The sequence below is a fragment of the Macrotis lagotis genome, chromosome 3 (genome assembly GCF_037893015.1).
Source record: "Macrotis lagotis isolate mMagLag1 chromosome 3, bilby.v1.9.chrom.fasta, whole genome shotgun sequence".
NCBI classification, from domain to species: Eukaryota; Metazoa; Chordata; class Mammalia; order Peramelemorphia; family Peramelidae; genus Macrotis; species Macrotis lagotis.
In genome coordinates this window covers 44313411-44330608 of record NC_133660.1, presented here as the reverse complement: position 1 = coordinate 44330608, position 17198 = coordinate 44313411, and the positions used below count along the sequence as shown (strand labels likewise).

Here is a 17198-nt window from a genome sequence, read left to right as displayed (position 1 = left end):
AAAAAAGAAAAATTATTAGAAAATGTGAAATATCTCATTGAAAAAACAACTGATATGGAAAACAGACTTAGGAAAGATAATTTAAAAATTATTGGAATACCTGAAAGTCATGATCAGGAAAAGAGCCTTGACATCATTTTCAAAGAATTACTACAGGAAAATTGCCCTGATATTCTAGAAGCAGAGGGCAAAATAGAAATGGAGAGAATCCACCAATCCCCCCGAGAAAGAGATCCCAAAAAACCAACCCCTAGGAATATTATAGCCAAGTTCCAGAACTCCCAAGTCCAAGAGAAAATATTACAAGCAGCCAGAAGGACACAATTCAAATATCGTGGAGCTGCAGAGCTGCAGTCGGGATCACACAGGACTTAGCAGCAGCTACACTGGAAGCTTGTAGGGCTTGGAATACAATATACCAGAAGGCAAAAGAGCTTAGAATGCAGCCAAGAATGAACTACCCAGCAAGGCTGAATGTCCTCTTCCAGGGAAAAAGATGGACTTTCAATGAACCAGGGGAATTTCAAAGGTTCCTTTTGGAATGGCCAGAGCTGAATAGAAGGTTTGATCTTCAGATACAGGACTCAGGTGAAGCATGGAGATTGGAGGAGAGGGGGGAAATATGAGGGACTTAATGATGATGAACTGCATATATTCCTGTATAGAAAAATGACACTGATAATACTCATATGAACCAGCTCAATTAACAGAGCAGGTAGAGGGAGATTCTATAGATGGAAGCACGGGAGAAAGCTGAATTTGAAGATAAAACATGTTGTAAATGTTGTAAAAATGGAGTCAACAAAAAAAAAAAAAGGGAAATATAATGGAAGAAAGAAAAAGGAGAGGAGGAACAGGCCAAGATATTTCATATAATAAGATTTTTCTTTATTCCAATGAGCTATTGCAATGATATGGAAGGGAAGAGGCAAGGGGGAATGAGGGAATCTTCACTCTCATCAGAGGTGGCTAGGAGAGGAAACAGCATATATGCTCAATGAGGTATAGATATCTGGAGTAAGAAGAAGAGGGGGGGGATAGGGGGAAGGGGGGATGTGAATGAAGGAGGAGAGGATGGACCATGGGGGAGAGTGGTCAGATATAACACATTTTCTTTTTTACTTTTTGCAAGGGGCTGGGATTGGATGGCCTGTCCGGGACCATAGGGCCAGGTGGATGCTGGGCCTAAGGGGTGGTATGGGGGCTCAGGGCCTCTTGGCCCCAGAGCCGGGGATCTATCTGCTGCGCTACCCTACAGCAGAGTCAGAGTAAAAGGAGAGAGAAAAATATAGTATATGGTAGTGGAGAAATATGAAAGGAGGGAGTTGCGATCAGCAATGGCAAACGGTGGAAAAATATGGAAGTAACTTTTGTGATGGACTTATCCTAAAGAATGTGATCCACCCGTGACAGAGTTGGAGGTGTTAGAACACAGACTGAATCACATTTTTTGTTATCGTTATTATTATTATTATTATTATTATTATTATTATTATTATTTTGGGGGGTGCAGGGCAAATGGGGCTGGGTGGCCTGCTTGGGGCCGCATAGCACGGTGATTGTTGGATGTCTGAGGCCGGATTTGGACCCGGGTACTCCTGGCTCAAGGGCCAGTACTCTGTCCACCACCACCCAGCCGCCCCTACTATTATTACTACTTTATTTTATTTTGGGTCTTTTTTTCCCTTTTTTTGGTTTTTTTGCAGGGCAGTGGGGTTGGGGTGGCTTTCATGTCACACAGCTGGGTGATTGTTGGGTGTACGGGGCAGGATGTGGGCTCAGGTGCTCCTGGCTCCAGGGCTGGTGCTCCATCCGCTGTGCCACCTGGTCATACCTACAATTATTACTATTATTATTTTTTTTTTTTGCAAAGCAAATGGGGTTAAGTGGCTTACCCAAGGCCACACAGCTAGGTAATTATTAAGTGCCTGAGGCCGGATTTGAACTCAGGTATGCCTGACTCCAGAGTCGATGCTTTATCCACTACGCCACCTAGCTGCCCCCTACTATTATTTTTTTAATTTTAATTTTTTTCTCTCCCCTTTATCGCTCAAGGGAGTCTATATTTTTTTGGGGGGGAGATATTTTGTTTACTCTTAAGAATATTTTATTAATGTATAAAAAATTATTTGTACAAAATGAGAATAAATATTAAAAAAATTTAAAAAAGAGTAATGCAAATCAAAAAAACTCCGAGATTTGATCTCATACCCATGTAATCTGTAAAGAGAAAATATGGGAATGGTCAATATTGGAAGGGTGGTAGAAAAATCAAACATATTAGGGCATCTTTGGTGGAGCTGTGAATTGATGCAACAATTTTAGAAAACAATTTGGAATTATACAAATAAAGTGACTAAAATGCTCACACTTTTTGATCCAGAGGCTTCATTATTAGGATTCTTACCCAAGAAGTACATTGTTAGGAAAAAATTTCCATACATAGAAAAAGGAGATTGAGTCAGGGGAAAGGGAAAAGGATTCCAGTTACAGAATATTGCTTATATTAAGTTTTTCCATTTTTGCCAATTTCTTTTCCCTTCTTCCTTTGTTTTTTAAATTGTTATAAGGAATGGCTCTCTGAGAGGGTAGAAGAATAAAATGGAAAATTTTAGCTCACATAACAAGGAAAAAATTATTTTAAACACGATTTTGACAAGATAAAGGAATTTCAGAGTCCTTAAAAATATTAGTGGAATACTTGCAACTGGATATCCTGTAGCCTTCTTAAATTCAATATGTCCAAAACAAAACTCATTATTACCCCAAATCATCTTCCCTTCTGAATTTCTCTGTCATTACTGAGGGTACCAACATCCCCCCCTCCCCTCAGTTTCCCAGTTCCAAGGTACCCTGCTTGGTTCCTCACTCACTACATATCCAATCCACTGCAAAGTTATACTATTTCTACTGTATGTCTTGAATACAACTTATTCTCTCAGCTCCCACAGTCACAACTATAGTCTAAAGCATCATCACCTCTTACCATGCAATAGCATTCCAACTGATCTCCCCACCTCAAGTCTCCCCCTACTGTGACTCTACCCACCACTGCTCCAATGCATTAGTCTGAACATGTCACTACTCTGCTCAGGGAGCACCACTTCCTTTCTTTTACTCCAGGATCAAATATAACATTATTCTTTTTAACCTGGCCCCTTTCAATATTTCTAGTCTTCCTACTCCAGATTCTCATCCATACATTCCATATTCTAACTACATGGAGCTGTTTAATTGCAGTTCCTCCAAAACATCATTTTCTCTCATTTCTCTGTTTTGGCATTTTTGTTGTTTAATCATTCTTCAGTCATGTCTTACTCTTCCCAACCTCATTTGGAGTTTTCTTGGCAGAGATACCAGAGTGGTTTCCCATTGCCTTCTCTGAGCTCATTTTAGTGATGAGCAACTGAGGCAAACAGGGTTCAGTAACTTGCCCAGGATCACATAGCATAAGTATCTGAGGACAGATTTGAACTTAAAAAGCTGTGACTTGCTGACTCCAGGTTCAGTGCTCTCAGCTCCACAGTGCTCCCTAGCTGTCATACCTCAACCCTGGTTACCTGTAGGTTCAGGAATGCTCTGCCTCTCCATTCGGCCTAAGTTTTCTTGGGTTTTGATCTTTTATACTTACCCTATTAAACACAGGTAACATCATATAAAGTTTTTCTTCTTGTTCTTTCTGAGTCATGTGCCGAGGTGGATGGCAGAGTTCAGTAAAGAGGCGCCGAAGGTGCATCAGTCCTAAAGCATTGTCCTGTGGGCTGCACTCTTCCTGGCGAGGCCGGCCCATAATCCTCTTCACCATATTCATCTTGGCCAGTTTATAAGAATCAACAGAATCCTGAAAGAACAAGTTAAATAAAGTTAAGTTGAAACAAAATCCCTCAATAAACAAACTAGCTCCAATATACCATAGTCAAAATATAAAAAAATGATTTTCCATCTGTTCCACTTACAGTTGATGATTGCCTTTTTTTATAATTCAAATGACCTTTAAATTGGTCAACTAAAATGTTTAAGAAAAACTGTTATCATTCTAAAGTATTCAATTTTTTTATCAGTAAAGAAAAGAGGAAAAAACAAAGGTTACTAATAAGAAAATTGCAAAAAAGCAATTTTATGACAGATTACAAACTTAACTAAGAAAACCATACTACTCAGAGAACTATTACTGAGTTTCTGCTGACTTTGTCAAAAATGAGTCTAGGTACAGATTAATCAGAATGATAAAAAAAAGATCTCTAAATGGCTTACAGATAACATGTTAAAAAACCTATGTGAAGCACAAGGCCTGTAGAAAATATTTTTTTTCCTGCTAGAATGTCTTTCAATTTCTAAGAATAAAGGTCTAAAAGGGAAAAAATCCTGAAAAATCCATTCAATTCAAGAAAGCTTAAAATTGAATCTATGAATAAGAATGGGTCTTAGAATTTCCTTTCTTTTTTTCAAAGCCTATTCAAGTAATAATATACCATTAGAAAGCATTTTCTCAGAATCACAGAATTTTAGAGTTGGAATAGATTCCAAAAGAAATCTCCACAACAGCATACCTGACAAGCAGCCATCAAGCCTCTGTGAGGGAAAACAATAAACAAAGTGGAGCCCCATGCACCCTTTTTCTCCTGGCAGTTCTGATAGTAAGTACACTCTTCTTTTCAAGGTCCTTCTGGGGCAAGTCATTTCAGGTGAGCTGTGGTCAGTGAGACTCAACTTCTCAAAGACTCATTGGTAAAAATGAGGGGATTAGGTTAGGTGATCAATGAGGCTCTTCCTGCTTCAAATATATGAACTATGATCATATGAGAGACAATTTTTTCTTTTCTCCTCAGGCTCCCTACACTCCTATCTTCCCATTTTCTTTCAATAAAGGGTCTTCCTATTTTTTCCCAAGAAAATAGGGAGGTGCACTGTGATGTATTATTTCTTCTCACCATTCTATACTTTAAAACTCTTAAGGACATCCCTCATTGACTCCTCCTTGGCTCTAGTCTCAGATGAAGAAATAGACTTTCTTTTGCCTAAGGCTCATGCCATTCAGAAAGGTCTCTTTGCTCCTCCCACCATGCATTAGTCTGACAAGTCTTCCTTTGACACAACCATTCCTTCTATCCCAGTCAAACTTCACCAATATTCTCTTGCTTGATTCTTCTCTCCAAAAGGTGGGCAAGATAGCCTGCAGGCGAGAGGAAGCAGCATGGAAGTCACCTCTACTCCAATATCAACATCATCTCACTTCAGGCTAATATGGAGATAGTTCAGGAGCCTGAATCCAACAATGCCTCTAGCTTAGTGACCTCAGTCATCTTCCTGATCAACAGCTAGCCCCAAGGAGAAACAGCCTGAGCACTGTACTTACAGATGCTATGGCCACAGCTACTAAAGAACCAGAAAATACAATTCCTGCTACAAAAGGTCTTAGCCACTATCAAATAGATTAGCATCAGAAACAGATAAGATTTTATCAGCAGAAGAGACACTAAAGAAGAGGCACCTGCATCTGCTAAGCTGCAGAACCCAAAGGACAAAGGGATATCTGAATCCCCAAAACTTAGCTCTGTGGTTGGTCAAAATAAATCCTACATAAATGCTTTATTTATTCATTCATGTATACTCCTGGAAATCATCTGCATAATTGTTGCTGATAATTGAACCCATGGGAGCTGATGAGATCACCAAATATAACCAAAGGTAAGAAAAAAAAGAGGCAACATGGGGGCAATGACCAACCTTGATGGATTCGCTCATTCCATCAGTGCAACAATCAGGGATAATTTGGGGCTGTCTGCGATGGAGAATGCCATCTGTATCCAGAGAAAGAACTGTGGAGTTTGAACAAAGACCAAGGACTATTACCTTTAATTTGGGGGGGGGGGGACTAATTTAGGGCTGTTTCTTATATTTTATGTTTCTTCCTTAAGGATATGATTTCTCTCTCATCACACTCAATTTGGATCAATGTATACCATGGAAACAATATAGGGACTTGGCAAATTGCCTTCTGTGGGGGGGGGGGTCAGATTGGGGGGAAAATTGTAAAACTCAAAATAAATAAAATCTTTAAGATAAAAAAAAAGGGGGGGGAAAGAGGGTCCAGTACAGAGAGTTGGAAAAATTCAAGTTCAGTGGGCATGACATGGACAGAGAAATATCAAAGGAAAGCGAGGAGAGCTTAGGCAGATAGGAAAAGAACAAAAAGAGAGCAGTGTCTAAAAACCTAGAGAAGAAATATTCAGGAGGAGGTGATTAACAATGTCATCAAATACTGCAGATATCTATGACAGAGAAAAGGCCAACAGATATAATTAGTAAATCACTGATAATTCGGAGAAAACTTTTTAATTAAATGATGAAGTCAGAAGCAAGAATACACAGTCTGATTGAAGTGAGAACAAAGGAAAAGGGAGACCCCCAAGCTTAAGAATTTTCTCAAGAGCTGAAGCCGAGGAAAGAGGAAAAGATGCAAGGGTCAAAGCTAGAGGGAATCACCACTGAAGTGAGTTTTTTTTTTAAAGATAAGGAAGACATGAGTCTGTTTGTAGGCACAATGAAAGAGCTGTATGGCGAGGAGCCTGAACAGAGGGGCAAGGAGCCTGAACAGAGGAGAGAGGAGGGATGACAACAGAGGAAAATCTACAGGGAGTAAAATCCAGAAAACATATAGAAGAGTTATTAACTTTGGCCAGAATGAAAGAAGAAACTATGAAGAAAGTGGTCTGAATGATTTGATATGAGGGAGGGGAGGAAAGGCAAGGGAGTTCTCAGTCAATGGCCTCAACTTTGGGGATGAAATATGGGAAACTGAATAGTTGTGATAATATGGCTAAGAAGATAGGGTAGTGTACTATGAGAAGCTTGAGGGAAGGTTAGAAGGTCTAAAAGAGTCACTGAGGAAAGAAGGATAACAAACTGATTAAGAAGGAAAAGAATGTCAGGTTTGCTGCTGGAGATTCCATTTCCTCTAGTTCCATTCAGTGTCCGAGAGAGGGAGGTAGATCATGAGAGTAACCCATGAGTAGGTTTACAACATGTAACTGGTAATAGGACATAGTGGCAAAGAACAGGAGCTTACAGGTTAGTATGGAATTGAGTAGGTTCACTACAGGATCAGGAAGAGAAAGAGGAGAGGCCCGAGAGGAGAGAGGCATGAAAAGGACCAAGTTCAGAGTGAAGAAAAAGAGGAGGAGGAGGAAAGGACGAATAGTCATAAAACAGTGGAATATAAAAGATGATACATAAAGGAATTTCAGGGTTTGAAAACAAAAAAAGAACAATCTGTGTGGACGCTGACAAGATATAAAATTTGACCATTTCAGTAACTAGGATATAGTTAAAGAGTAGGTCATGGAATTGAATAAATAAAAAAGAATATTTGGATATCATGAACCTCAAAGGAGGAGATATTGTTTAGTGAGGATGAGAGATAGAGTCTACTAATGGCAGTGAGAAGCAATTAGGCAGCTTCCTTACCAGAATCATAAAGGAATATTTGCTTGAATAAAGGTTTTTTGTACATATTTGTACATATTTATTTGCTTGTTGTCTGTTCCATTAAATTGTGAGCTCTTTGAGGGCAAAGACTTTCTTTTGACTCTTTTTGTACCCACTTAGTATATTGCCCAGCCTATAGTAGATATTTAAGAAAAGTTTGCTATTTGACTGACAATGGGAGACAATATAGATTAAAATTATGAACTTCTCTGTATCTTTTCCAGTAGCCTTTTCATTACAGAGATACATGAATGCTGTGTTACTTTTTTTCTAATTCTAGTTCCTATCCTAGACCAAGATTTCATGAGATGCATTTCAGTATTCTCATGGTCTAGATTTTATTTTATCAACTACCTCCCCTCCCACCATCCCATCCCCATGCCAGTTTGCCAACTATCTTTTATATAATGCCTTCTTCCATCAAAATACAAACTTTGTAAGGGGAGGAACTAAGGTGTGCATAAAATACAGATAGTCATAATATTGCACAACACCAACCAACTATTAAATATTCAAACTGGATGTCCCAAAGACATCTTAAAGTCAACATGTCCAAAACCCAACTTCTTATTATTCCTTATAAACCCTCCCCCATTCCAAAGCTCCCTATTTCTATCAAAGGTATTACTATCATACTTCCTATCTCAAAGGTTTATCATCAAGACATAATCCTGGACTCAAGCACTCACCTTCACTCCACTGTAGTAAATTACAAAATCTTTGTTTCTATATCCAAAGAAATTCTCAGATCTGACCCATTCTGTTTACTCAGTGCCTAGTCTAGTTAAGGCTCATATCCATCTCTCATTTATATTATTTCAAAACCTCCTATCTATTTTCCCAGCCTCAACTATCTCCTCACTCCAGTCCATCCTACACTTTACTGCCAAAAAAATTTCACTTTATTTAAGTGGGACTGACCAGGTGTAACAGAAAGGGTTACAGGCTGCATAGACTTTTATGTTTGATCCATTCAGATCTGTCCCCACAGTGACAGGCTCACTCTGTCTAAAGTCTTTAAATGAGAGCTTTATGCTGATATACTTATAACGAAGATAATATATTTATAATCCAAGAGATAGACAAATATATACATATATATGTACATAACTAGATGAAGGAAAATATTGAAATAGATAAAGGAAAGATTAAGAGATTAAAAAAAGAGATACCGAATCCAAGGAAGCTCCAATATATGAATATCTGACTGGGTAAGTCCCTAGAGGTGTCACAGCCTTTAGGGTCTCTTTTGGGAAAGTCCTCTCTGAAGGGAGAAATGCCCTTTTTCCAATAAGACCTTTATAGTGCTTGCACAAAAGTGGCACAGATCCAAGTGTTTGCAAGACTGAACTCATTGATCAAGGGGCTCTCTCAACTGGACTCAGTGATTTGCAAGTTTCCACCAAAATTTCCTCATATCCTGAGTACAATCCTTGCATTTTCAAATGTCTTTAGGTAATCAATCACCTAGGGATGGGCCGAGTCCCCAGGTGTGGAACTCAAAACATGTTTACTAGGAATGCTCCCCAGCATATTCTTTGATCAACCTGTCTTGGTTCATTGTGCTCAGGAGTTCCTTTTCCTTGGAACATGAGGGCTGATAGAGGAGATCTCAATTTAACCTTTCACTAGGGTTAACCAGAAATACAAGAAATGTTAAGCAATGGGAACTATACATGCAGAAAATCTTTTTATTCTTTTTATTTAAATAGCAAAGTTGAACTTTTGGTTTAATATATTGAGTGAAAAGTTGTAGAGCAGCCCAGTTCTCCCAGAAACTCCCCAGTAAATATCTGCAAAAAGCAATGATGGCGTAAAACCAGAGAAAGAAAATTAAATTTTTCCATCTGACCCAGAGTAGCAAAAAATAAAATACTTTGTTCTGACCAGCAGATTTCACCAGATTTATTCCCTACCCAACCAAGTCCAGGGATTTCCCATTCTCTCTTTTAGCTTTCAAATTCTTATACAACCTGGCTCCAATGGATCCTTCCAGTCTCAATGGCCATTACTTCCCCCTCTTCCATTCTACAGCACAGCCAAACTGCTTTTCTTTCTATTTCTCACACAAGATCTGCTGTTTCTCTACCTCTGCACCAGACATCCCATATGCCTACAATATATTCCTTCCTTCCTTAACTTGTACAGTCCCTGACAGCTCCACTGGAAAAAAAAAAGCCCAACACATCTGCTGAACCATCTGATAGTGCCAGAGACTTTAAGAGTAAAAAACTTTTGTTTTCTGGCTCTTTAGAAGCTGTAGCAGTTAAGGAGGAGGCATGACAGAGAACCAAAAATATATATATAGATATACATATATCTATATATATAAACAGTAAGTACATAAGCACGTAGTGAATGGCATAATATCCAAGTGTTTACAAGAAAAATTAATGTAAGGTCTAATTTTTAATGAACTTAACCAGTATAGGCTTTTTTAAGTGAAGAACTTTCTCTACCAGATAGATCAACACCTTATCCGTCACTTAATCTTAGAGAGGTAAATTGATTTTTTTTGCTCATTATCACACAACCACTACACATCAAACTTGTCCAGCATCACAAGGTCAGTAGCAGCAGAGCCAGGACGTGAAATTAAATTTTCTGAACTCCAGGGTCATCACTCTATCCACGACACCACTATATCTAGATATTAAGAATATGATTGGGTGGCGCAGTGGATAGAGCATCAGCCCTGGAGTCCGGCCTCAGACACTTAATAATTACCTAGCTGTGTGGCCTTGGGCAAGCCACTTAGCCCCATTGCCTTGCAAAAACTAAAAAAAACAAAAAAAAATCCACCATACTAATTCTTCAGTGTTGCACAAAACATTTAACAAAGCTGATCATGTACCAGGGCATGAAAGCTTGAATGCAACAATTGCAAACTAATAAAATTGTAAAAATAGTAAAAACAATGTTAGCAAAGAGGTCACAAAAATATATTTAAAACATTTTTCACTTTGTTTAGGTGGAATGACTAGGGTTAATTAGAAATGTAAGAAATTAAGCATTAGAAAGATATACATGCAGAAAATATTTTTGTTCTTTTTGTTTAAATGGTAAAATTGAAACTTTAGTTGAATATGCCGAGGTGAAAGGTTGTGACCAGTTCTCCCACAGACACTCAAGTAAATATATCTGCAAAAAGCAATGATAAAGTAAACCAAAGAGAAAGAAAATTAAATTCCTCTATCCAACCCAGAACAGCTAACAAATAAAATAAAATAAAAATATGAAGAAAAGCCTGCAGAGGCTGGAAGAAGTACTGCCTCAAGATAGCCAAAGAAAGCTCTGGCAAAACAGTTCTGGGAATGGGATCAGACCAAGAAAGCCAGTACAAGCCATTAAATCTGCCAGCACTGAGAGGGATCATGCCAATGCAGAGCTCTGGTAAACAGGACTAAAGGCAGTCAACACTTTGAACAAGAAAACTCCCAAGGGAACTGAATGCCATCACAAACACTGGTAATAGAGACCTGAATCCAAATCTCAGCTTCGCCTTGTCAGAACAAACAAGGATGCCCCTGCATGTCACCAAGAGGTGGTCTTGGAGAAGGCTAGCTGCCCACTGTTCAGAGCAGGTCAGTGCCCAGGGCAAAAGATTTTATAAGAAGCAAGAGAAAAGAGCAATTGCCAACATCCAATTGGTATTATAACAAAAAAGAGTAAAGTCCCGATAAAGAACTGTGCAAAGAGAAGAAAATGTAGGCAGCCCAAGCCAGAACCCAAAGTGGACCACCAGGAACATTAGACAGAAGGAAGACAGGGAATGACCGTGACAGTGCAACTCCAGAAAACCTCTATCTTCAAAAGGTCCAGAGGGAGTTAAGACAAACACAAGAACAAGACATACTTTTATTCTGTTGTTCTGCTTTAAGAAAAGAAATATTAGAAAGAAGGGACAAAGGGAAGAAAAAGGAAAATTCTAAGGAAAAAATGAGGAAGGAGAAGAAATTGGATTCTAATAATTAAGGGGTCTCAAAAATAAGAGCATATAAACAAGGAGGTAGAAAATAGTATGTTCATCCTTTCTGAAACTGAGTAAACATATAATGATATTGCTATAGAAATATATTAAACTAAATAAGAAAAAAAGAGGATGAGGACTGAGTAAGGAGGCAGGAAGGTGATATCAGAAAGGAACAGATCTTTTCAAAATTAACATTTTATTAGTGTTGCTATTTGGAAGTGAGACATAAAGAACTAAAGATGATTAATTGCCACACAGGAATTGTGTAGTGGAGGAAACGCTCAGAAAGGGCTGCAGTCTTCTAGGTCAGAAAACCAGTAAAATGGCAGAGCAGACATTTTCTCCAACTCTTCTAACCTCTCAAACCTCTCCAAAACACAAATTATGAACCAAAGATAAAGTAACTGCTGCTATTTCCATGGTCTAGGATACCAGAACCAAAAAGTTTAAATAAATAAAATAAACAACAAAAACAAAAAGCCTAAACCCAAGATATGATGCGTACTGATCTGTGGCTCCCTCAGCACCCCTCCATGACCTCCTACCCTCCCTGTAGTAAACCTGTACCAGCAGATAAGGATCAAAAGTCACCCCCAGAGCCTGTTCATTCTCCTTTTTTCCAGTTCCCTGAAGACCCCAGAGCCAAGCTGTGAAAGACTGTTCAGGCCTCAATAGTCAGCTTGGTCATAGTTTTTCAGGAGCAAAAATCAGGAGTACCAACCCTGTGAGGGGCTGGGCAGCACCTCCATAGTACTCACCTGGAGCCACTTCTGACACCCCCCCCCCCCACCAAAAGTCACAAGGAGTAAAGATCTAAGTTGGTGAACTGTGAATTATCCAATGGGGGAGGAGGTTGAGACCTCCTAAGTACCTAGGGAAACCTTAATCACAGGGGAGAGGATCAAGCAGTAATAAAGAAAATAAGGGGGTGGGGGGGAAAGACTAAAAGGATTAAGGATTTCAGGAAGAAGAAAGCTGAAAAGACCTTGACTATAAACAGATATATCAAAAGGAAAGACAACAACAGCAGAAGGAAATGTGGCCTAGTAAATGAGTTTAGGTATCTGAACAATACTGCAAAATGAACACTTGATGAGAAAGAGGACCCTATGGAATCTGAGAATGTGGAACTACAATGTGCTGTTCCTGGGTGGTTCAAAAGAGAAATAAGAATTACAAGAGCAGAATTTATGCCCTACACATCAAAAATTATGAAAAAAATAGAAAAATTAAAATGTACTATGCCTCATCAAAGAAACAAAATAGATTGGGAATAAAAATATGCAACAAACAAACAAAACAAGGCTGCAAACTTCAAGACAGATAGTGTTTAACTTTACCAATTTAATTCAGAAACAAGTTCAGTAAACCATCAGGAGAAAGACCTTCAAAAACAAAGGGAAGGACATTTGAATTACCTAACACTACTTATGTCCACTAGAAAAAGAAGAGGAATGGTAGGTAGTATGTGTTCCAAATGAACTCTGGAGCTCAGGGATGCAGTCCTGGGGTGAGCCCTCCTCCAAACCCACCCATACAGGACAAAAGATGAATGTTCAATACTAAAGAAGGAGCTTAAAACAGTTATAGTTTAAAAACAACAGTAGCAACAGCACTGAAAGGACAGTTTTCTCAACAGTCCAAAGACCAGAGTTGCAGGAGGAATAAATAAATGCATCCAGGAACAGCAGCAAATTGCCATCAGAAGATCTGTAAGTGACTTCCTTCTAAATATGCACAGAGACTGGGGTGGGGGGGATTGACAGAAATCTGGTACAGCTGAAGAAGCAGACAGCAGGCACAGGGTCAAATGCTTGCCTACCCATCCTATCCCCATTTTTTGTGGGACCACATTAGAACATGAGAGTGATGACTTGAGATGGAATGGTGCTGCCAATAACCATCAGGGTTCTTGAAAGTGAAAAACTTACAACTGGCTCTGGTGCTGGGAAAGTTCAGAATTTTCATTTTTTAAGTCTGCAAAATTCACAGATTAAGCTCTTTCCTGGAGAGATAATAAGTTACTTGAGGACAGGCTGAAAAACAAAGGTTGAGGTGAGACTGCTAGAGGGAAAGAAAAGAAAAACAGTCAAAAGCTGTGACTGGGCTTAGACTCCTGTGGGTCCAACATCGAGGGAAGGTACACCAAACTTCTTTAGTCTTTGGGCAGTTCCTGTGCAGGAAAGAGTCAGGAAAAAGTAAGTAAAGGGAACCCCACCCCCTCCACATGATTAGCGTCAGGTAGTCACTTTGGAAGACTGAGAGGTAGGAAGCTGGAGGTGGGTATTGGGATGGAATGGGGTGACTCTTATTCTGAACATTTGGAGGGAAATTTCTGATTGGGCTTATGGAAACCCTCAGAAAATACAATGAACATTTCCTGAATATTTAAAAAACTAGACATTTTTCTCCTTCAACAAGAGGAAACATGAAAGGGGGGGGAAAGGAAAGCAGAGGGACATAGAGAAGCAAATGCCATAGGCAAGTCAAAGAAAGTGCACCAGGTTAGCAGTAAGGGAAAAGTGATGAAAGAGAGAAGTCTTCGGGGGAGCAGAAGACTGAAAAGGGGAAGGAAGGAAGAAGGAAGGGGGGAAAGAAGGAAGGGGGGAAAGAAGGAAGGAAGGAAGGAAGACTTACTCTGGAATTGAGGGGAATTTCATTGATAAATGGGCTAAGGACCCATTAAATAAAACCCTAAAGGGAAAGAAGCAGGACTAGAGAGGAAAACAGTGAATCAGGCCATCTTTAAAAAAAAAAAAAGATTAAAGTAACTAAAGGAACACTATATATTCTGTAACAGAAGATGGAAAAGTCATCTAAAAACCATTTTAGAGATAGATGGAGAAAAATGTAACCCTAAACCTAACTTATAAATTTAAATGTGTTTAAACATCTAAGAAAAAAGAAAAAAGAATGACGAGTTGGATAAAGAAAACTAACTATACAATCTCTTCTTTACAAGGAACACATTTAAAAAACAAGTCATACAGAAGGATAAAAACATCACTTGTACAAAAATATTCATAACAGCCCTGTTTGTGGTGCAAAGAATTGGAAATTAAGTGAATGTCCTTCAATTGAGGAATGGCTTAACAAACTGTGGTATGTGTACATCATGGAACACTATTGTGCTATTAGAAACCAGAAGGGATGCGAATTCAGGGAAGCCTGGAAGGATTTGCATGAACTGATGCTGAGAGAGATGAGCAGAACCAGAAGAACCCTAACAGTAACATGGGAGTGATGATCAACCTTAATGGACTTGTTCACACCAACAGGGCAACAATCAAGCACAATTTGGGGGTGTCTGTGAAGGAAAATGCCATCTGTACCCTGAGAAAAATTGTGGAGTTTGAACAAAGACAGAAGACTATTATCTTTAATTTTTAAAAAATGTTGTCTTATTATGTAATTCTTCTGTATCGTGTATTATTATACGTTACTTCCTTAAGGATATGATTTTTCTCTCTCATCACATTTAACTGAGATCAATGTATACCATAGAAACATGTAAAGACTAATAGAATGCCTTCTGTGGGGGGTGGGGGGAGGGAAGCAAGAATGGGGGAAAAATTATAAAACTCAAAATAAATAAAATCTTTCTAAAAAGAGTCATACAAAAAATGAAGGAACAGAAAAATTTACTATGCATTAAGTGAATTTAAAAAACTATCAAAGTAAAAAACAAAGATTCAAAAAAGGAAAAAGGAAAAACAAGAAAATTGTATTATGCTAAAAGGAACCATAGAACCAATATCATTTATAAAGTCATAAGCTCCCAATCTTAGCATCCAAATTCATAAAAGATACTTTATCTGAGTTTCAAGACATACAATAACACAATACTGAAAGGAGATTTCAACTTCTCTTTATTAGTTGTGGCTAAGTCTAACAGAAAAATAAACCCCCCAAAAAATGTGGAAATGAACAAGGTTTTGAAGAAAATAGTTGTAAAAGATCTATGGCAATCTTCTAAATAGGTCAGTAAAAGAACGTACCACATAGAACTTATACAAAAATTTACCATGTACAAGTATAAAACAAATATAAAAAAAATAAAGTAATACTGCAATAAGAAGAGAAATTGTTTAGAGACAATAAAAAGATTTACACCCAAATCAAGACTTAATAATGAAATCTTAAATAATGAATGGCTCAAAGGACAAATCATAAAAACAAAACATAGAAACTAAATATAAAAAAAGTACCAAAATTTCTAGGATGCAATTAAAACAGTTCTTATGGAGACAAACACATCCTTATAATCATATATTAACAAAACAGAAAAAAAGAGAAGATTAATGAATTGAATGTATATTTTTTAAAATTATAAAATTTCTAAGTGCACAAACCTACAGGAGCTAAATTTAACAAAAGAGCAAAAAATCCAATTAATAGAATAGTCAATGAGCAAAACCATAGCAAAACCAGAAGAAATAAAAAGAATAATTAGAACATAGAATGTAGTACTATGTTAATAAATAGGAAAACAAAAAAATAAAGGAATACTTAGAAAAACAAAAAAGATCTTAAATAGTCTGATCTCAAAAAAAAGAAAACAAGCTATAAAAGAATTATCCAGGAAAAAAGAATCAAATTCCCAGACCTGATAGAAAATTATATCAGACTTTTAAAGAACAGTTAGCATCCATCCTTTACAAATTATTCTTAAAAATTAAGAAAGCACCCCATCAAAATTGTTTTATGGAATAAATATAGTCCTAATAACCTAAATCATCAAAGATAAAATCAAGGAAAGAAAATTTACTGGCTAATATCAAAAATGAATATTAACTCAAAAGTTTAAAAAAAAATCCTACAAAATTATAGTAAGCTATCCAAGAAGCAATTCCATAATGATCAAGTACGATTGTTCAACAATAGGAAGAACTTTTAATTTAAAAACAACAACAAAGGAACTGAAAAAGATTGGTTCTTAACAACCTCAAACAACAAAACTGCAGGAATAAATAAGTGCATACAGCAATAAGACTTGTTCAACAATCAATATTAAGAATCAAAACATTCAAAACCACATGATCATCTCAATAGATGGCAAAAAAGCCTTATGGTGGCAAAGTACAAATGCATGCTCTACCCAGTACTATCCAGCATAAAGAAAAAAGAAAAGAATTAAAGGAATAAAGATAAGTAAAAAGAAAATAAAACTATCCTGGTTTGTTGCTGTTGCTGCAGATTTGCTTGGAAAATCCCAGGGAATCAGCAAAAATACTCATCAAGACAATAATAACTTCAGCAAAACTGCAGGCTACAAAATAAATTCACAAAAATCAACAGCATTTCTACATAATAATAATGATAAATCATATCAAGCAATAATAGAAAGGGAAATCTCATTCCAAATAACTTGAAAATACATAAACTCTGGGGATCAACCTCTCAAAGCAAACAAAAGACTTGTATAGATTCAACAAATCACTCCTTAAAGAAACAAAGAACAATTTAAATAACTGGAAGAATATTCATAGCTCAAGAGAAGATCATGCCAATATAATAAAAATAATACTACCAAAATTAATTTACACTGTTAATAAACTCCTAATCAAATTAACAAGGGAATACTTTACAGAATTTGATAAAACGATAACAAAATTAATTTGGAAAAAAATATCTAAAACATTAAGTGAAATGATGAAAAGAAATAAAGACAAAGAGGAGAAATAACACTTCAAGTCCTCAAACTATTTCATAAGCAGTAGTCCTCAAAACCATCTAG

General features: G+C 37.4%; 1 protein-coding gene across 7 annotated transcripts in view; it reads right to left on the bottom strand.

Annotated features, from left to right (window-relative positions):
• WDFY3 (WD repeat and FYVE domain containing 3) overlaps positions 1-17198 on the bottom strand; it is a 311818-nt gene that overhangs the window by 244410 nt on the left and 50210 nt on the right. For all 7 annotated transcript variants that reach the window (XM_074228578.1, XM_074228572.1, XM_074228575.1 and 4 more), the window contains exon 2: positions 3632-3841. In XM_074228578.1, coding sequence (XP_074084679.1) covers positions 3632-3811 — 180 coding nt within the window. In that variant the 5' untranslated portion in view covers positions 3812-3841. The remainder of the gene's footprint in view (positions 1-3631; positions 3842-17198) is intronic.